Source organism: Elephantulus edwardii, unplaced genomic scaffold (genome assembly GCF_000299155.1).
Source record: "Elephantulus edwardii isolate Elephantulus edwardi_28Jun2011 unplaced genomic scaffold, EleEdw1.0 scaffold00145, whole genome shotgun sequence".
In the NCBI taxonomy this organism is placed as follows: domain Eukaryota; kingdom Metazoa; phylum Chordata; class Mammalia; order Macroscelidea; family Macroscelididae; genus Elephantulus; species Elephantulus edwardii.
Genome location: NW_006399895.1, coordinates 3,560,939 through 3,582,748, shown reverse-complemented (window position 1 = coordinate 3,582,748; position 21,810 = coordinate 3,560,939). Strand labels below are relative to the sequence as shown.

At 42.3% G+C, this 21,810-nt stretch overlaps 1 protein-coding gene across 1 annotated transcript in view; it reads left to right on the top strand.

Moving 5' to 3' along the window:
- PARN (poly(A)-specific ribonuclease) overlaps positions 1 to 21,810 on the top strand; it is a 141,252-nt gene that overhangs the window by 113,048 nt on the left and 6,394 nt on the right. The window contains exon 22 of the mRNA XM_006894523.1: positions 924 to 1,113. Within this exon, the coding sequence (XP_006894585.1) occupies positions 924 to 1,113 (190 nt within the window). The remainder of the gene's footprint in view (positions 1 to 923; positions 1,114 to 21,810) is intronic.

The following is a 21,810-nucleotide window of genomic DNA, read 5'->3' as shown; positions in this document are numbered from 1 at the left end:
GACAGTGACTGGCTGGGAGAAGATCCTTTCATTGGCCTTGACTCCCACTCCACCATTGGCTTTCCTCCTGTAGAGGAGAAGATGCGACACTGCTCCAGAGTTGTCCTGGCTTTACTCTAAGATATGAACACCAAGGAGCTGGGCCCCCAGCTTTCAGAGACTTTGTCACCTTGTTGTTGTTTGTTATTGTCCCCTTACAAAAAAATGATTAGTCTAGAAGCACAGCAGTCTTTAAAAACGGGTTGAGAAAAGCTGTGTGTCAGGTACTGAGTGTGTCCATGTCTTGAGATTGCAGCCCAGGGTGTAGTGTAGTGGTGAGAAGGGCCTTGACATTGGGGTCCCAGGACGGTCCCTCATCAGCAGCGAGGCCTCTGGGAGCTGCTTTTCATCACTGCAAATACTTCTTCCCACCCCAGTGTCTTGTGAAGACGAGACGTTCCAGAGCACAGGGCTCCTGTGTGGAAGACAGTGCCAGTATGTGATGTGATTCCCTCCACTGTCGTAGCCGTTCTGTAATTTTATTCATAACAGGAAATGAAGGATTACAGTTTTCCCTTTGCATTTTTGCTTATTTTTACTTTCTCTTTCTAAAAATGGACCGTTTTCCAGCAGTGATGTTAGCTGCAAAACATTTGAGAGTTTCCCGTACATCCTCAGGGTTCCTCAGAGAGCACTTTCCCGGGATGCTGGAGTTGGTGAGCTGTGACTCTGTCTCTGTCTCCTCCAGATGAGGGAACTCGGGCTGAGAGAGTTTACGGGGTGTGCCCGGTGTCCCCTGGCTTCTGAGTGACAGAGCCAGGCTGGAGCTTAGCCTGGAGCCCAGGACTCCTCTGATTATCTGGGGTTGCCATCCGAAGGAAGATGTGACACCTCATGGGGAATGGGCCAGCCTCTTTCATAAGGGATCTTTCTCTCCTTTGTAGCGGTCAATACCAGCAGATACGCAGAGAGCTACCGGATCCAGACCTATGCTGAGTATGTGGGCAAAAAGCACAAGGAGAAGCAGATCAAGAGAAAGTGGACAGAAGATAGTTGGAAGGAGGTTGAGAGAAAGCGCTTGCGCACTCAGTGCATATCCTATTCTCTAGAGAACCACTATTACTGCACCAATAGGTAAGCGTTCATGGCTGTTGGTTTAAGAGGCAGGGGTGTTCCAGCAGTGGCGTTCCCTCTTGATCCTTACAGGACTGTGATACTACTTCTGACAATTGTGATTCCCTCTCCCCTTAACTTTTCACACAACTTGAGACCATATCAGAACCCCGGTTCCTTATGCTTAAGAGAATACTTCATAGATCACAGTTGGCCCTCACAAACCCCCATGAGGCGTGTGGGCTGTTATTTCTTCCTAATTCAGCCATTGCTGTCAGGTCAGTCCTTGCACTTGGTGACCCCCTGGCGTGTCAGGGTGGAACTGGGCATAAAAGCATTTTAATGACCATGAACTTTTAGAAGTGGATAGCCAGACCTGTTTCCCCCCACACCCCCAGGTACCTCTGAGGTTTGAACTGCCAAACTTTTGGTTAGAAGTAAGCACTTTAGTCTTTTGTGCCTGCCCTTGACGCCTCATACCACTTTGAGGAAGCAAGAGATAGCTCTGAAGCATTCTTCCACGATTAGAACTGAACTTTACTGCCACGGTTCCCTTCCTCTTCTCAGTGTACCAGGTCTCTGCCTGAGCTTCAAGATGTGTCTTCTTAACGGACTGTCCTCTCCTCCACTGTGAAAGAATAGTCCACTTTAAATCTAGTCATCGTCTATGTTTCGGTATTTCTCATGTCAGGAACTGTTGATTCAATGCTGACTCCTAGCAACCCTAGAAGACAGAGTAGAGCTGCCTGCCACAGTTTCCAGAGCATTAATCTTAACAGAAGCAGACCGCCACGTCTTCCTCCCGTGGCACAGTTGGCAGGTTCCAGTAGCCGTCATTTTAGCCAGCAGCCATCCAAACACGTCACCACTGCACTGCTAACTAGGATCCCCAATAGCAGTACGGCCACTCCTCCTTTCTCAGACTTGGTCTTTGCATGGTTCATTTTTTTTTCCAGTTGAATTTTTTTTTATTGTGATTTAAGTCCAAGTTTACAGAACAAATGGATTTTCTATTTAAGCTTTCTTTTGCATGATATGAAGTTAATTACAGTACCCGTGACGTAGCTACACTCTTCCTGATCCCTCCCAGTGGTTGTCATTTCCACCAGTCCTTCAGTTCTACCTCTTCCTGCCTTCTGAGATTTATCGCTGGGAAAATGCTGTCCTTTTGATCCAAGAACTCCTTGTTCTAAGGAGTGAATGAATGCCTTCCCAGTGACTGTTCACATTATAGGCCTGTCTATTATTTGGCTGAAAGTTGAGCCAGAGGGGTGAATTTGGTTCCAGGTTTGAAGGGGGTCGTCTCAGGTAAGATGATGTTTCATTGCTGTTTTAATTTTCATCTCTCTGGTGGCCTAGTTGATAGGGAGTTGCATTGCCAATCCAAAGGTGGACAGTTCAAATCTACCAGCTGCTCCTTGGGTGAAAGATGGTCTCTCTCCTCCCATGAGATTTACAGTCTCTGAAAACCTGCTGGAGGGTCAGCTATGCCTTGGCTTCAACTTGATGGCAGTGAGAAAGAGAGAGAAAATAGCTAACGAGACTATTGTACTATGTATTTAAAAGTGTTTCGCATAAACATATCACAGTGGCTCTTGCCTTTTGTTCATCTGACAATCTGTGTTTTATATCAAATGTTATAAAAGACAAATGGATTTGTCTCCCAACTTAATATTTTTCAGTTTATCTTGCTTGTTCTTCATTCTTTTCTATTAGTATTTTTTTTCTTCATTCTTATGTTCCTTCTTTTTACCCTTCTTTGGGTGAGTTCTTCTGAATGAATCATGTGTTCTTTTCTTTTGGCAGATTTTTATTAGACTTTTTTTCCCCCTATTCATTAAACGCTCTTTTGCTAACTGAAGTATCAGGGGTTCAAAGCCACCTGCCACTCTAGGGAGAAAAGACCTGGTGACTTGCTACTTTGATGAAGATGACCGCTTGGAAACGCTGTGGGTCAGTTCCGCTCTTTTCTATAGAGTAGCTAAAAGCTGACAGCATCCAACACCAGCCACCTTGTTTGCTCACACGGCTTTCCTTTTCCTTTTTTAAAAAAAAAAAAATTAGTGCTCTAGAGTACAGGCTGATAAACTGTGGCCCACAGGCAAAATTAAACTCACCAAATATTTCATAAAGTTTTATTAAAACACAGCTGTGCTCCTTAATTTATTCTGCTGCCCTTGTGCTGAAGTGGCAGATCTGAGTAGTTGCGTACTCACCTGTATGGCCCACAGCATGCAAAATGTTTGCTGTCTGGCTCTTCACAGAAACAGTTGCTGACTCTTGCTTTAGAGCCACACTGTGTACTGTGGTGGCTGTTTAGCTTCGTGTGACCCTCGGGCACTTAAAACGTGACTAGTCTGCATGGTGAGGGATAGAAAGCTCAAAATACACACCACATTTTGGAGAACACAAACCATTGGGTTACATAAAACTGTTAACGTTCATTTCACTTGCTTTTATTTTAGTGGTAGCTACCAGGAAATTTGAAGTTAGCAAATTTGTATTTTATTTCTACTGGTCCTAAAGATTAAAGTGTACATTTTTCATGTCCCAATCTATCTTCAAATAAAAATTACACTTCCTCATGAGCAAAGTGATGTTCTTCTAACATTTCATTTCTGTTTATCCTCTTCCTGTTCTTTGTCTCATATCTTACTGTTGTTGTTGTTGCTGACTGCTTTCGAGTCGAGCATGACTCATAGTGAGTGACCCAATGAACAAAAGGCCCGAAGCCTCTCTACAGCCATGGATACTTATCAAAGTTCATACCATTTCCGGAGGCATGTTGTTTAGGAAGTGGGTGCCGCTCCTGCTTCCAAACCTCTTCTAGTACGTTATTGGTTTTATGTGCCATTGAGTCACCTATGTGATGTATAGCAACCCGATGTCCAGAAGCTCTGAACGCGTCCCTTTCGTGAGCCAGTCTCACTAACTCTGACACACCAACCCCCATCGCCCCAGTCACTGTGTCAATCCATCTCATCCGGGGTCTTCCTCTCCTGCGCTGTCCATCCACCCTTCTGAGCATCATGGCCTTCTCCAAGGACCAATCTCTCCTGGTCAGTGAGGTGGAGCTTCAAAATTCTAGCCTCCAAGGAAGGACTTGTTTTCTTATATATGCTCTAAACCCTTTAATATGGTGTTGATTTCCCCCTTTTCTTCTTTTTTTCTTACACTTTATTCACCCCATACACAACAGTATGTATCTTTTAAACTAAAGAACACATATAATTTAAAAATTCAGGCCTCCATTATTAGAAAAGTACAGTTGAGAGTTTATGCTTGGTCTGGTGGTTTTGTGGAGGTCTCGTGGTGCAGTCACTAAGCACTTGACTGCTGTCTTAAAGGTTGGCAGTTTGAACCCACTGGCCTCTCTGTTACAGGATGGTCAGCTTCCCTAAAGATTACAGCCTTGGAACCCTGTGGGATTTCTGTCTCAGGGGGTTGGTTGCCTAAAGTTGGACTCAACTCCTCAGCAGCAGGTTTATTGGGTGAGCAGACACACTTGTTCTCTTTAACTGTCTTGGTTCTGACTCATAGCTGGGTTGCCGAGACTGGAACTCTTAACGGGAGGAGACTGCCCATCTTTCTCCTCTGGAGCCGCTGGTGGACTTGAACCGGTGGAAACGCTTACCCTTCTGCTTCGCAGCGCAGCATGCTGTGGACTATGCCACCAGCGCTCCTTGGGTGAGCAGAGATGTGGGTGAGCAGAGATGCAGCTTCTCCCATGGGCTTAGAGAATTGGCTCCACGGCTGTCATGGAGCTGGTCTGATAGATGCACTTCGGCTGCTGGCTGCTGGGGGTGCTGATAGAGATGAATGGCCATTTCTTCTGCTCTTGCTGATAGAGACGGACGACCATGTCCTCCACTGTTTGCATTGATATTGTGGTCGTGTGCTTCTTTTCACCTCTGTTTGTTTTCTGTGATAGATTCTGTTCCTAGGTTGTTCAAGGATTTTAGAATCAACAGCTGTAAAATGAAAGAGTTTTAGTGCTGGAGAAGCTGACTGGACATAAATATGCTCGAGACAGGAAGGGCTTTGGTGTGGTGGTGGATATCAGAATAAATACAGGTTACCATGGTGCCAGAGTGGAATTACGCTCCACGAGCTTATTTAGAGCGGCTTGCTTAGAAGTCGATTGCCAGGCCTTTCTTCTGAGTCACTTCTGTTTGGACTGTAACATACATCCTTTCAGTTAGCAGCAAATGCATTCGCCATTCACACCACCCAGGAATTCCTAAATAATATGAGAGTCTGGTTTAGTACAGCCTTAACTCGTATATGACTTCGTAAGTTATTTCATGTTTCATAATAGCAAGAGTATTTGAAAGTTAATTTTTATCAGCCTTAATGTAATAGCTTTTATTTAACTGTGTTTTAAAAGTCAGGTGGTTTTTGTTACTTCTAACAGTCTGTTGTGGTTTTGTTGTGGTGGTGGCGGTGGTGTACTATCAAGTCTGATCTGACCCATAGCTGACCCTCTGGTGGGTTTTCAGAGGCAGTTAATCACACAGGAGGAGATTGCCCATCCTTCTCCCACAGAGCGGCTCGTGGATTTGAACTGCATGTGTTCTATATTGTAACACAGCTTCTTGCCACTAGGCCACCAGAGTACAAGAGTCAGTTGTACCATTTGATAATTGTCCATATAGGGTTTCCAACTGGTGCTTATACAAGTGTCCTCAGCACACTTCCATGATAGAAAAATGAAGTAGTCTTTCTTCTAAATGCTAGTTAGCTGAACACAGACCTAGTTTCCCGGATTTGGCCAAATCACATGCAGTTAGGACAATTCTGGTGTCACTTGCGGAAGTTTTTGTTAAAATAATGTGTGAAGTGTGTTTAATTAAAACACCCTGTGTTTTAATTGCCAAGTGTAAAAAATCCTGAAAAGAAAATCCAAACCTTTTTCTGGCAGTTCTTTTTGGACACTTTCTGCTTGTCTGCTTCCTTCCTTTTCTTCCCCTTCCCTTCCTCTTCCTCTTCCCTTTCTCTTATCCCTTCCCCTTCCCCCTTCTTTCTTTCATCTGCCTGTGCTGGTGAGGCTCCCTTGGCTATCACCAAGAAAGGGAAGACAAAGAAAAAGGCTTTGGCAGCCAGGAGATCAGCTGCAGACGTCTTCAGCAGGCGAGAAGCTGGGGGCTGCCTGAGTGCAGTAGTTTTTGGACGCAGTCACAGCTACAGGCCACAGGGCCCAGTGCGTTCAGTTATATTCTAGGCTTGAGTCAATATCGATGGCTGTTTGTTTTGATGAGAATGTTCCAAGGAACAACATCACATGCCTCTTCTCTTGTTCCATGGGATACATCCTTCAGTCAAGGAAGTAGATCCCTCAAAAGACAAGCAGTCCAGCCAGCCAGAGCCCAGGAGAGCCTTTCTCGGCCACTGTCTAGTGAACAATGGGAAGATGTCACTGGTCACCAGAGGGCAGAAGCCGCACTCTGTAGCTCCAGCATTGCGACACCGCCACCATCAAAATCTTAAAATTCTGCCAAAACAGAAGGCATCCTCTGAGAGGACAGCCTTTTAGTCCACTTTTGTTTGTGTCTAGTTGGGGGTGGTCCATTAAGAAGATAAAAAATTACTGTGTAGCTGAAAAACTCACTTTGTTGTTGAACCAATGCCTGATTCCACGTTTTAAGTGCTGTCTGAAGATTTGAGATGGTCCCTTTTGTCCATTCCAGAATCTCTGAAGCGAAGATCTCATTTCATTCAGCAGCACTGCTGGTAACACAGAAGCCAAATGTTAGCCAGATGGGAACATTCTAGATCCTCCCTTTTGGGCTCCATTTTCCCAAATGCAAAAGAACTAAAACCTGCTGTCTAGTTTCAAGCCTCTGTTCCCCAAATAGGGCTAATGATAGAATCCTAAGTGGTGGGTAAGTGGGTGTTTACAGTTTAACTTTTGGATTCTTTAACATTTTCTTAACGTCAGGGAAAACGGAGCAATGTCTTCTACCAACCAGTCGTAGAGGGCACTTCTGGTGATCCTGGGTGGTCCACACCTTCCAGACATGCCTGAGTTGAAAGGATGCCTGGTGGCTGCTCTTCCCACTGCTGAAGCTTCTGGAATGCTTCCGCGTTGCCCTCCCAACTCTCAGGACCACGTGTAAAGCAATTCTTGCAGCCTGGACCTGCCTTCTACTCACCTCACATTCCTTTCACCCTACCTGAGGCCTTTCAAACATTTGGACCCCCGCCACCAAACACCCTTATTCCTAACATCTCTGGAAGCACAGACCTTCCAACTGTGCCCTGGAGGACAGTGAGGGATCAGTGAATGTGTCAGGCACTACTGCAGTGGGATTTTGTTTTGTTTCCTTGTTTAATCATCACAGTAGCCTTTGGACTTCATAAGAATGTGCTGCCTCCTACCACCACCAGCCCCACATTCTGAGATTTCACTGTGATGTGCCTCAGTGATATTTTCGGTATTCCCTTTTCAGGCTACAGATTTGTGTTCTTTTTTTTGGGGAAAGTGTTGCATATTTCTTTGACAATATATTTTTTCCCTTCCATTTATTATTCTTTCTGGGACTCCTGTACTCAGATTCCTTGAATTTGTTCTCCAATTTCTCCCCGCCCCGTGTCTATTCTGTTGTCCTTGAACTGTGGTGTTGGAGTGGAGCACTGAAAATGGACTGTCAAAGGAACAAGCAAATATGTCTTGGAGAAGGTGCAGCCAGAGTGCTCCTTAGAGGCAAGGATGGCAAAGCTTCATCTCCTGTACTTTTGGGCGTGTTGATAGAAGCTGTTCCATGAAGAGGAACATCGTCTTTGGAAAGGTAGAAGGTCGTTGAAAGAAAGGAAGACCCTCGGTAGACAGACTGACTTCAGTAACTGCAGCAGTGGGCTCAAGTGTGTTGGAGATGATGAGGGTGGCACAGGACAGGACACGGTTGAGGTCTCTTTTTACAGGGCCACTGAGCTGTACTTGACTTGTCAGCACCTAACAACAATGATTCCGTTGTCCTTCTGTTTGTCTTATTCTTCCCATTTCTTGGTATTTTCTAACTTCTAAGACCTCCCAGACCTTTCAGTGAATATTTTTTTTTCTGATTTTAGTTTTTAAGAATCTTTTATTGTCCTTTAGTAATTACGTGTGTGTGTGTGTGTGTGTGTGTCTGTCTGTCTGTCTGTCTACCATGGAATTGGATCTGACTGGCACAGGAGGAGATTACCCCTCCTTCTCTAGCGGAGTATCTGGTGGATTCAAACTGTGCACCTTCGGGATTGCAGAGCAGCTTCTTGCCACAAGGCCAGCAGAGCTCCCTTGACAGTCACTTTTTAAAAATGCATTTGTTCCTTGGTACAGACTCCTCTCTCTGTCAGGACATTAATTTTATAGACAGCCTTGTTTGTACCCATATTAAAGACTGTAATCTTTGTTCATCAGCAAGTGCTTCAAAAAGTGAAGAGGTTCACTTTTTCCAAGAAAGGTGTGTCATCTGCATAACACATGTTGTTGGTGAGTCTTCCTCCTATCCTGATGCCACATTCTTCTTTATATACTCCCAGGTTCTTGAATTGTTTTCTCAGCACACAGATTGAATAGATATGGAAAGGGCTGTAACCCTGATGCACACCTTCTCTTGATTTTAGGCCATGTAGTGTTCCCTTGTTGTGTTCAGATGACAGCTTCTTGGTTTGTTTCTAGGTTTTGTATATGCTCAGTTAAGTTCTGGAGTTCTCGTTCTTTTCACTCTTATCCATAAAAAAGAACTAGATAGCCTTAGTTTGCAATCCCCCCAGCAAGGTGAGAGACCCAGCCATCCACACGTTTATAACAGCACAGTTGCCAGGCCCTTTACTTGTAGTCTGTCTGGTTGGATGTTCCCAACTTTTAGCATTTAAATATGAAGTAAAACAACAGTATTTAATAAACTTGTAGGAAAATGGGGGAGGGGGAAAGACTATAGCCTTAAATGTGGTTTGCATCTACACATCAAGAAAACAAAACCCCTCACCACTAGATCAATAGACAACATCATGATAGATAGAAGATTAAAATTGTCAATGATTTCATATTACTTGGATCCACAGTTAACCTCCATGCTAGCAGCAGTCAACATTTCAAAAGATACATTGGTGAAATCTGCCAAGGACCTCTTTAAAGTTCTGAAGGACAAGCTCCAGTAATTGCATGTTCTTTATTGAGGAACTGGCTCTTGAATAGCAGCCTTTCATGGATCTGTCAGTTAGTCTTTCCTGTGCTTACAAGTAGGTCTGGTTGTGCAGTGGTTAAAGTGCTGACTGCTTCATGCAAGGTTGACAGTTTGCACCCTTGAAGCTGCTCCGTGGGATAAAGATATCGCAGTCTTGCTTCCATGAAAAGCACAGTCTTGGAAGCCCGATGGGGCAGTTCTCCTCTATCCTTTAGGGTTGCTAAGAGTTAGAATCAACTTGGTGGCAAAAAGTTTGGTTTGGGGTATATTCTGCGTAGTAGAATATCAGGGTCAGGTAGAGTTTCTGTGTTCAATATTTCTGAACAAATGCCAGACTACTTTTGAGAGTGGTTGCACCATTTTACAATCCCACCAGTAGTATATGAGAGTGTCAATCTCTCCATATCCTCTCCAACATTTATTGCTTGCTGCCCTGCTAAACTTTGGAGTGAGAGGGTCTCTCCTTGTGGTTTTGATTTGCATCTCTCTGATTGCTAGTATTTTTGAGCATTACTCTGTGTGTCTGTTGGCCATTAAAATGCCTTCCTCTGTGAAAAGTCTTTCATGTCTTTTGCCCATGTTGTAGTTGGGTTTGGATCAGTCTTTTTCTTCTGGAGGCCCAGGAGTATTCTGTAAACTTTTGTTGAGACTCTTGTCTGAGACAGTACTGGCAAATGTTGTTTCCCAGTTGGTAGATTTTCTTTTCACCCTGTTGGAAAAAGTTTTTGATGTGCACAGAGATTTAATCCTTAGAAGGTCCCACTCATCAATTTTATCCTCTCTAGATTGTGGATTTCTGCAGAGGGGTGAAGATAGGTAGGGGCGAAATCACAGAGCTGCATAATTTAATGGGTGGAGAGTGGGGGTAAAGGAAATGGGAAATATCCAGTAGATCTGAAAAGACAGAGTAACAGTGGGTATAGTCCAATGGTAACTAATTTTATAAAATATAATGAATAGGAATAATTGTATGAAATATAATGTGAATGAAGAATAGTGTAAAACACAATGTATACAGACTTTGTAAGCAAACCAATATTATTTAAAAAAACCCCTTTGATTTGGGGATATCCTGCAGATAGAGTTGATATAGTGTTAATACCACTTTCAGTGGACTGGATGGACCATGTTGAATCAGACAGTCATAGAGTCTGCTATGCTGGCAATGACAAAGTGAGGACAAATGGTGTTGCATACATCATCAAAAGAGAACACTTCCAGAGATGTCGTGAAGTTCAGCCCTGCCAGGGATAGGACAGTGACCCGAACACCTATAGGGACTCTTAATACAACTATTCATATTTACTTAGCAGCCATGCAAGCCAGTGATGAAAAATTGAGGATTTTTACCAACTTAACAGTCTGAAATTGATCAAACATGCAGTCAGGTTGATTTGATAATTACGGGTGATTGGAATGCCAAAGATGAAAAAAAAGAGTTATTGGTGGATAAAAGATATGCCTTCAGTGATCGAACTGAGTGGAGATTGCATAATAGAATTTTGCTGACAATTTACTTATTGAAAATACCTTTTAAAAAACCTAACTGGTGACTGTACGTGTGGATCTCGCTGGATGGACTACAAGCGAACCACATCAGTTGTATCTGTTGAAAGAACTCAGTATCTTCAGTCAGAAGATGTCCACAGGGTGACTGTGGAACCTACCATTGATTGCTCATACGTAAGTGTAAGTGTAAGCGTAAGCGGAAGCAAGTTTAAAGTAAGTTCATGTGAACTGAGTATTTTTCCCTCTAAATTTAGTGATCATCTCCAGAACAGGTTTGATAAACTGAACACTAATGACTGAGCAAATCAGGGACACTATCTGTCAGGAACACGAAAGGTCAATAGAAAGACAAGATCATAATGGATGTCAGAACAGACACTAAAAATGGCTCTGGGATGTGGGAAACTAAAATGAAAGAAAGAATTGATGAACAGAATAATTCAAAGTGTACCTACAGAAGGCAAAGCAACATATTAATAATGAAATTCCCAATAACCTAAGAGTTAGAAAAACCACCTTTCTACAAAGATGGGGCCAAAAGCGAAGAAGGAAGCCCCTTCCCCTCCCAAAACTGAAGCCAAAGCAAAGGCATTAAAGGCCAAGAAAGCAGTCCTGAAGGGCGTCCACAGCCAAAAAAAAAAAAAAAAGAAGATCCGCACGTCACCTACCTTCCGTTGGCCCAAGTTGCTCAGACTCTGAAGGCAGCCCAAATACCCCCAGAAGAGCACCCCGAGGAGAAACAAGCTTGACCACTATGCCATCATCAAGGTTCCCCTAACCACTGAGTCAGCCGTGAAGAAGATAGAAGATAACAACACACTTGTGTTCATTGTGGATGTCAAGACCAACAAGCACCAGATTAAACAAGTTGTAAAGAAGCTCTATGACATTGATGTGGCCAAGGTCAACACTTTGATTAGGCCTGATGGAGAGAGGCCTATGTTCAACTTACTCCTGACTATGATGCTTTGGATGTTGCCTGCAAAATTGGTATCATCTAAGCTGAGTCTAGCTGGCTAATTCTAAATACAAATTTTTCTCACAAAACAGAAGAGTTAGAAAACCAGAAGGGAGCAACACGCAAAGAACTTCTTAAGCTGAAAGAACTGAAGGAACAATTCAAGCTTCAAGTTGGCAGTAGTGAAGGATTCTGTGGACAAAATTGCATGATGTAGGAAGCATCAAATGAAGATGGAAGAAATGCATGGATGCACTTCAGGAGGTAACATATGAATCATTTCTAGACGTAACCAGTGATTCAGAAGGAAGTAGTCCAGGCTTCACTGACGGTGTTGGTGAGAAGCAGGGCTCCAAGAATTGATGGAATACTAGCTGAGCCGTTTCAGCAAACAGATGTAGGTCTGGAGTTGCTTTCTCATCTATTGCAAGAAATTTGGAAGACAGTTACCAGGTTCATCTCCTGAAGATATCCACATGTGGGCTCATTCCATTGACAATTTATTCAGCAGAATATGGAAATTATCAAACACTGTCGTTAATAACACACACAAGTAAAAAAAAAATTTTTTTTTCTTGCAAGTAAAAACTTGCTAAAGGTAGTTCAACCAGTGTGTTAGCAGTGTGTTAGCAGGAAACTACCAAAAAGTACAAGTGAGAATCAGAGGAGGATGCCAGATGGGGAGTAGCATTGCATGTATCAGATGGATCTTGGCTGAAAATGGTGTCATCACCATTTCTTTACTGTTGGATCAGAACCAACTCAGATGACCCGCCAGTGGGTTTTCAAAGGCTATAAATCACGTCAAAGGAGACTGCCCACCTTTCTCCTGAGGAGCAGCTGGTGGATTTGAATCTCTTGCCTTTGGCTTGGCAGCTCAACTCCTTACCCACTCGGCCACCATTATTCCAAGTAAAGATTTGTTGTTGTTGTTGTGTGCTTAGAGTCGTAATCAACACATAGAATTTTCGAACAGGAGGAGATTGTACGTCCTTCTCGCACAGAGGAGCTGGTGGGGTGGCCTCAAACCAGGTGCCTTAGGGATTGCAGTGCAGCAAAACACCAGAACCCCCTCACGGCCACTGAGAAGCTGATTCTGACTCATGATGATCCTCCATTGCCATTCTGAGGCGTAAATTTGTACGAGGGGAAAGCTGCCCATCCTTCTCCTGTAGAGCAACTAGAGATTCGAACCACCAACCTTCTGGTTAGCATCTGAAACATTGTGTGCTAAGTTTTGTTGACTGTACCAAAGCATTGCTGTGCGGATCATAAAAATTATGGCTAAATCCCATATGGATCACACTGCAAACTAAAGATAACAAATCCTCACAACTGGACTCAACAGCATGCTAAACAGGGAAAATTTGAAGTTGGTCAAGTTCTTTGTGTCACTTGGCTCCGCAATCTGTAGATGTAGAAATAATAGTCAAGAAGCCAAATGGTATATTTCACTGGGCAAATCAAGTGCAAAGAGCGTCTTTCTAGTGCCGAAGAGCAAGGATGCTACTTTGAGGACTGAGGTGTGCCTGCTCCAAGCTATGATATTTTTCTGTCACCTTATGCGCCTGTGAAAGTTGGACACTGAGTCAGGGTGACTGAAGAAGAATGTGTATCTTTGAAGTATGATGGCGTCACAGAATATACAATAAACCGTGGACTATCAAAAGAACAGACTGGCTTAGCTGTTCTGTTTTGTCATAGGTGTAGCCAGCTCGCACCTTGCAGGTGAGGGTGACCGGACATATTCTCACATCCTTGGAGGAAGGACCTCATGGTTGGTAAAATAGAGTCAGGGAAAAAGAGACAGACCCTCCGTGAGGTGCATTGATGCAGGGGCTGCCCCAGTGGGCTCTCGCCCAGTGGTGATTGTGAGGACGGCACAGGACCGGGCACTGTTGTACTTTGTTGTGCATTGAGATGCTGTGAGTAGGAACTCAAATGTCAGCACCTGAGAACAACAGCTTTGCTACTCACCCTTGGATGTTTTAGACCTAAGAATCGGTTTGTCAGCAACCTCTGAAGGACTGGCTTCTGATTTGAGCACAGCCTAGCCAATATCCTCCTCTTATTCATTCAGATCACGCCCCAAAACACTCTTGGACTTTGAATCGAGCAGGAACATTTGTGAATACAACAAAATGCATTCCCCCCACACCCCAGCTGCCATGTACCCAGATTGTTCTAGTTTGTTTTGCTGTGTGAGGTAGTTTGCACAGTGAAGCATTCCTGCTTTCCCTTAGCTACTTCTAGTAGGAAATGTGTTTTTTATGAAGAGAGACTGGAATGTAAGCCATCTTAATTTGATATATAATTCAGGGCAAAATAAGGTATTTTAGCCTTGTTAGCATTTACTTGCCTTATTTGCCTTGTTTGGAAAAACATTCATTTATTTCATCTTTCCGCAAACCTGGGCTGATAACTTAGCCTCTGTGAGACCTTGTGTTGAGTACCGAGACCACTGTAGTCTACAAGCAGTTCTGACTGAGGTCAGTCTCATAGAGTGAACAGAAAAAATACATGAGAACCACAGACAGAGATGGAGGAATCTGTATGCATTTTTATTACCTCCTCAGGTAGAAGGAATACAGAACAGCAGGCTATGTGTTATACAGATGGAGCTGCTTAGACACTCTGGGAGGTCTGGGAAAGCCTTTCTGGAGTTGCTGTTGTTAGGTGCCATCGAGTCGAGGATAACTCATAATGGACTTTGAACAACAGACTTGAATTCTGTCCTATCCTGTGCCATCATCTCTGACACACTTGAGCCCATGGCTCCAGTCACTGCCCATCTCGTCGGGGGAGTTCTTCCTTTCTTTCACCAGCCCGCCTTCTTTCCAAGCATAATGTCCCTTTCCAAGGAATAGCCTCTCCTAGCAACATACTCACATTAAGAGAGATGGGGATTTATTATCTCTGCCTTCTAGGGGCACTCTGGCTGCTTTTTTTTTTCAAGACATATCTGTTCTTTGGGTAGTCCACAGTATACTCAGTACTCTTATCCAACACTGTAGATCAAAGGCATCAATTCTGTCATCCTTCTTCATTGGCCAGCTCTCAGATGTGTAGCAAGTGATTGAAAAGACCATTAAATTAAAAAAAAAGAAAGAAAAAAGACTATTAAATGAATCAGATGCACCTTAGTCCTTAAGCTGACATCATTGCTCTTAAGTATTTGGGAGAAGTCTATGATATCATAGTTGTCCAATGCAATAGGGAGTTATTTGCATTTGAGACCTGAACAATGAGAAGAATTGGACCTGGAAAGATGGGAGTATGTGGGAAGAAAGACCTAGGAAGCAGTTCTAAGAATACTAAGCTTGAAGCCCAATCTCAGATCCACCTCACCAACTACGTGAGGAAGTCATTAGTATCTGAGGATGAAGTTTTCTTATCTTTAAAATGGGCATGAAAACACTTCAGATAGTCGTGTGCCACTATCAAAGGACAACTTCCTAAGTCACAACCTTTTAAAAGGAAAGCTTTAAAATGAAAATATGGACAGAGGCGCCTTCTATAGTTCATTTCTGGAAAGACACTGAGGGGACTGAGATATTGGGACAGTTGGCATGTGCTCAGGACAAGAACGAGGAGGCCAAAGCTGAAAAGTGCACTGAATTAGAATTCCTTCAGGAGATACTACACTGCACAACGTTCCACCTGTCAGTGAGCCCAGGGCTGGAATATGCTGAAATTGCACAGGAAGATAATGCCCATTCTTCTCGCTCAGAGCAGCTGGTGGAGTCAGACTACCTGCCCGTGGCTTGGCAGAGCACCTCCCCTGGTGGCCGGGTACACTCACACTTCACAGCCAGGCTCTTCACCTTTGTGCTTCCAGGTCTCTTGTCTCTCAGATATTCTTATTGTTAGGTGTCATCAAGTCGACTATGACCCATAGCGATGCTATGAACAACAGGTCCAACCTTTGCCCTCTCCTGTGCTGTCCTCACAATTTCTGACATCCTCAAACCCACTGCATTGTTGCAGACCGTGCCAGTCCATCTTGCTGCAGGTCCTCCTCTCTTTCTCTGACCTTCCACCTTCCCAGCATGATGTCGGGTTTTTTTTTCCCCCGAGGACAGGTCCCTCTTAAGAACATGTCCGAAGTCTGTTAGAAGAAGTAGCTCAGGGGGTGTAATCCTTATCAGACTAACCCAAAACCCAAGGGTCTGTAGTCATTCGAATCTGCCAGTGGCTCCATAGGAGAAAGATGGGCAGTCTCCTCTCTTGACTTTAGAAACCCGATGGAAGATCACCGTGAGTCAGAATCAGCGTGATGACAGGGAATGATGATGGCAGTGACCCCAGGCTGATCTGTGCGTGCCAGAAAGGGGATGGAGTGCAAAGGACCAGTAAAGGAAAAGGAACCTTCTCAGGGAGCAGGAACAGCTTTCTATCTTGATTTGTGTGGTAGTCACATGGTGATTTTACAGTTTTCAAAATTAGCAGAACTGTTCACTTGAAATGGGTGAATGTTATTGTATGTAAATAATATCCTAATTTAAACTAAAGAGGGAAAATAATTTCATGCAACTTCCAGATTTGTGTTACTGTTTTGACAGAAAACGATGCTTGTTGGAGTTTACAGCATATGTTTAACTTCACAGGATGCTATCAAAGCACTTCAAAACTCAAACCAAATTACTTAGTAACCATTTAAAGAACCTCTTTGGGTAAGATCATTTGCTGGTTGTTTATTTTTTGGTACAACCAGAAAATGTGAGATGTTAAAATTGTGGGGGCCTTTGTGTGTAACATTTCCATGGGGAAAAGGGACAGTTTTTTTAATAACCCATGATACAAAGCGTACTTAATGACAGTTTGAAGTCATAGTCATGCATTTATGACTTGACTATTTTAAATTAAATCTATTTTCCGTGTTTTTTAGATACATAAGTTAGAACATTATTTAGTAAAATTTCTTCTTAAATGTAATTACTCCCTCCTCATGGGTTTCTTCCTGTCAGAACTGTGTGGATTCTGTAACATCTTTGATCTTGGTAGTCCAGGTTTTCTAATAACTTTGTTATGTGCTGTGAATGATTGAAAATTTCAATGTGGGGTGTGTGTGTATGTGTGTAAATTGCGAATGAGTGGGACTTAATGATGTGACAGTTTGCCAACAAGTGAAGATATTAGTACTTACTTTCTTCTTTATGAAGATTTTCCTCTAAATTAAAATCTGGAAAGTCAGTGGAAGTTAGAAAAAAATTGTAACTCCATGGCTTTTTAGATTTTTTTGGTTTGTACAATAATAATTGTGTACAGGTTCTTCATAATGTCTCTGTACTGACCCTAAAACAATCAATAAAATACCAATCATAAAAGGAAAAAAAAACCTCTTTGATGACATGTCTGTTAACATATTTCATATGTGTGTGTATGTGTATATATATTTGACTAGATTAAATGAGAAATCTTCATTCTTATTACCAAGTCCCCTCCATGACCAAATATTTTTTTCCTCCAGAAAATAAGTTAATGGAGGATTTGCATTGACCCGTGTGTGGTCAACAGTAACTTAAAGTAAAATTCTAACTTTGATCAAACAGCCAGGGTGAGTTGCTAATAATATACCCCCATGTAAATAATTGAGAATTGATGCCTTTGAGCTGTGGTGCTGGAGGAGAGTATTTATTGAATATACCACGGACTGCTAGGGGAACAAACAGGTTCATCCTAGAGAGGGTGCAACCGAGCTGCTCCTTGGAGGCAAGGATTCTGAAGCTCCGTCTGACATAGTATGAGCATGTTGCAAGGAGGGACCAGTCCTTGGAGAGGGACATCATACTCGGAAGGGTGGAAGAACAGCTCAAGAGAGGAAGACCCTCAATGAAATGGATTGATTTAGTGACTGGGTAATGGGATAGATGTGTCAAAGACAACAAGGTTGTCATAGGATAGAGCAGGGTTTAATACATAGGGTCGCTATGAGTTGCAAGTGAGATGGCACATAACAACAGCAATGCTAATCCAATTTAATGTTCAGTGTTGATGTGCCTTGTAGTGTCTGTAACTGTTCACTTTTTAATGCGTTGCCTTCTTACAGGGGAAACAAGCATACTCTTCATATTCAGTGTTGATTGACTGTGCCCTTTCATTCTGCATGTGGAATGAACTCATACTCAGTGGGAAGTCACTTTGCTCAACTCTTGTTCTTTTTGTTCTTTATGTTTAAAATCAGTGTGCAGAAGAATTGCCCTGCTGGATGATCAGCACAGTATCACCTAAGGAAAGATGTGGTTGTGCGGGCTTATTTCCTAGTCCATTGCCATGTGGCTGGGTGTGAACATTCAGATGAGGTGTGAAGACTCTCAGGATAGGATTGGTCGGTTTTGCCATCCCACGAGGTTTAATGGAGTGGGTTTAGCAGTTGGGAGTAGGGGGTCTCACTGTTAGCAAAAAAAAGAAGATGATAATGTAGCCTTCACACTTTGGGGCCGGAGATTTCTGTGCACCTCACACTGGGACCTCGAGGAGACCAGCAGTGAATCACAAACCAAGATGGAGCTGATCTGGGGCTGCTACACCACAGAGTCAAACTTTCATACATGCTTTCTGAGAACTTCAGGGGAGATACCATAATTGGCAGGACTGAGAGCGTTTTGTGGCCTAAAGCTCAAGACAGAAGGCCAGAGGGACCGGTAAGAATGCTGACTGAAAAATCACATCCAGTCTCCAAACTGAACTGTGACCTGTTAACTTCCCTAATTAACCTCATAAACATGAGCATGAGTTCTGACTCAGTAACAGAGCAGCAAGAGCCCAGGGAGGCACAGTGTGGCTGGAATTGGTAGAAGTAGGTACTGGGAGTAGAGGAGCACGTTTGACCTCATAGGCGTTGGTTTTGTTCTATAGGTATTGATGGTGACTGTTCCCCTTGTGTGGTTGCTCAAGTTCGATTTCAGCTTCTCATGCCATTAGTGTGCTTTTTACAAAAGGGAAGTCACAGAGAAGTATAGAAAGATTAATGGAAATTAGAATTACAGGGAGGGCGTAGGGAAAGTATGATTATGTCATGGATACTGAAATTAATGTTACAGAACAGTGGCTGGCTGAAAAATTAATGTGCTCTGTAAACTTTCAGTCAAATGACTGTAAAAAAAGGAAATAAAGTACAACAATGAATGAATGGAAATCCAAAATCTCTGTATATGTTCATTAAAATTAATAATAATTTAAAAAATGAAAAAAAGGAAATAGACACTTGACACCCCAGAATCCCCCCAAACAAAAAGGCCAACCTTAAGAACGTGTTTAGTGGCTACACAAATCTACTCCCACACACCCCCTTAGTATCAAGAATCAAATTCTTATATAAATTCTATAGCAAAATTGTGTTTGACTCCAAATGCCTTCAGTTAACTTGTAGGGGACGCAGTCGTAGCTTTCATGCTCACTAAAGAATAGCTGAGAAATGTCATGTTGGTGTGAATACTGCATAGACACAGAGGTGTGGAATATTAACCCACTAACCCTTCTTAGAAAGTGAAGGCTTATTTCAAAGTAGAAACTAGAAATTCCGAACAGTAATAGTTTGCAAACTTAGCAAAGCTTATGGAAACACTCTTGTACACTCCAAAGTTATCAAAAAATGAGAACCTCACAGATTCCAAAAATTAGAACTTTGCAAAGACAAAGACTACCTTCAGTTAAGAGTTGTATTTTAAGACCATTATTGTCGAAATAGATAACTAGTAAAAGGTGTATGAGAATCCAAGGGGGGAAGGGTAGGAGCAGAGACATGAGGATGGGCAGGGGGGTAATCATAGGGTTGTACAATCTGATTAGTCGAGGGAGAGGTGGGTATAGGAAATGGAAAGGATCAGGTGTGAAAAACAATGTATTTGAAAACTTTATAAGTAAATGAGTATAAAAGAAAAATGCTATTTTAAAATTTTTTTAAATGTATATTTTGTGAGGTTTTAAAAAATTCTTTTTATTGATATTTTAGCAAAAGTTTACAGAAAACTTGGATTTCCATTCATTCATTGTTGCACATTTTTCTCCATACCCACCCCCAGTTCGTTTTTTTCTTTAAAAAGATTCTTCATTGTTACACAATTTCTTCCCTTCCCCCCTCCACCCTCCAATCCACTTTGCTGTGAACCTCTCATTCTGGACTATTGTCATGCAGATAATATCTAATCATATATTTCTTTTAGACAGTTCTTTCCCTCGTCTATTTCATTGCAGTGTTCATTATTTATCTCCTCTTTTTTAAGTTTTCTTACCGTCATAGAAATAGCCAGTTTGTAGAAAATCTTGCTTTTGTCCCACTTGGTTTTGATTTGGTTATTTTTTAAAATAATTTTAATGAACATTTCCAGATATTTTGGATTTCCATTCATTCATAGCTGCACTTTCTCCCTGCCCAGCCCTCCCCCTGCAGTTCACTTCTTTTGAAAAGCAAAGAAAAATTCCTTATTTAGTATTCAATCCCTCCGCACCCCTCCCACCACCCCAAGTACATTCCACTATGCAACCTTAATTGTGGACTCTTGTGATAACCATAATACCCTATAATACATCGCTTTTAAATTATTCTCCCTCATCTGTTTCAGTGCAGTATACACAATTTATCCAGTTTTTTCTCAGTCTTACCCCCACCCTGATATCAGTCCCATTTTACAGCAGTGGCACCATGCAATATTTGTCCTTTTGCGACTGAGGTATTTCACTCAGCATAATGTCCTCCAGGCTCACCCATTTTATATAATATTGCAGGAGTTCCTTGTTTTTCAATGCAGCGTAGTATTCCATTGTGTGAATATACCACAGCTTCTCTATCCATTTGTCTGTTGATGGGCACCTGAGTTGTTTCCAACTCCTTGCCACGATAAACATGGGTGTGCATATATCTGCTTGGATATCAGTTATGGTCTCTTTGGGATACATTCCAAGTAGTGGAATTGCTGGGTCAAATGGTATCTCTATTTGCAACTTTTTGAGAAAGCGCCATACCACCTTCCACAGTGGTTGCACCATTTTACACTCCTACCAACAGTGAATAAGGGTTCCAGTTTCTCCACAACCTCGCCAGCGTTTGTTGCTTGCTGTTCTGTTAAATTTTGCTATTCTGACTGGGATGAGATGGTATCTCATAGTTGTTTTGATTTGCATCTCTCTTAGAGCTACGGATTTTGAACATTTCTTTGTGTGCTTTTTGGCCATCTGAATGTCTTCTTTGGTGAAGTGTCTGTTCATATCCTGTGCCCATTTTTCAGTTGGGTTATTTACCTTTATCTTGTTGTGGTGCTCAAGTATTTTATAAATTCTAGATATAAGTCCCTTATCTGACATGTCATTACCAAATACTTTTTCCCAGTCTGTGGCTTCCCTTTTTACCCTGTTGGAGAAGTTTTTGGATGTGCATAGGGATTTGATTCTTAGAAGGTCCCATTCATCCATTTTATCTTCTCCTGGCTGTAGATGGTTATTTTTTGTTTTAAGGTCTTTGTTCAAAACAATTGCATGACTATATAAGTAAAAGTCTCTTTCTGTTCTTTCCATTAATTTACTGATCTAACCTTATGTCAGCACCATAGGGAACTCAGGTAGCATAGTCCCAAGGGAGTTGCACTGCTGACACAGAGGTGTCACCACTGAGGTGTTGACACCTCTCTGATGGTTCAAATTCACCAGGGAGAAAGATGGACAATCTCCTCCTGTGTGATTGATAGCCTTTCCAAAGCCCACTGGAGGGTCAGCTATAAGTTGGTTCCAACTCAATGAGTTCAAATTTGACTTTACCACATTAACTTGAGCTTTGCAGTAAATCTTAGAGTCCAATATGCCTATTTGATTCTTCCTTTTTCAAGATTGGTTCCTCTAGGCTTTTTGTATTTTTACCTGAATTATAGAATTAAAGAAGCTAAACTCACCTCTATTGAATCAGTTCCAACTCTAATCCTTCTAGAATTTTTATTATAGATAATTTAGGGATAATTGGCTTTTTAACAATACTGAGTTTCTTAATCCTTGTTTATTTGATTAGCTCTTTCACACACACACACACACACACACACACACACACACACACACGTACAACCATTGAGTCAGAACCAACTGCAACTGACCCAC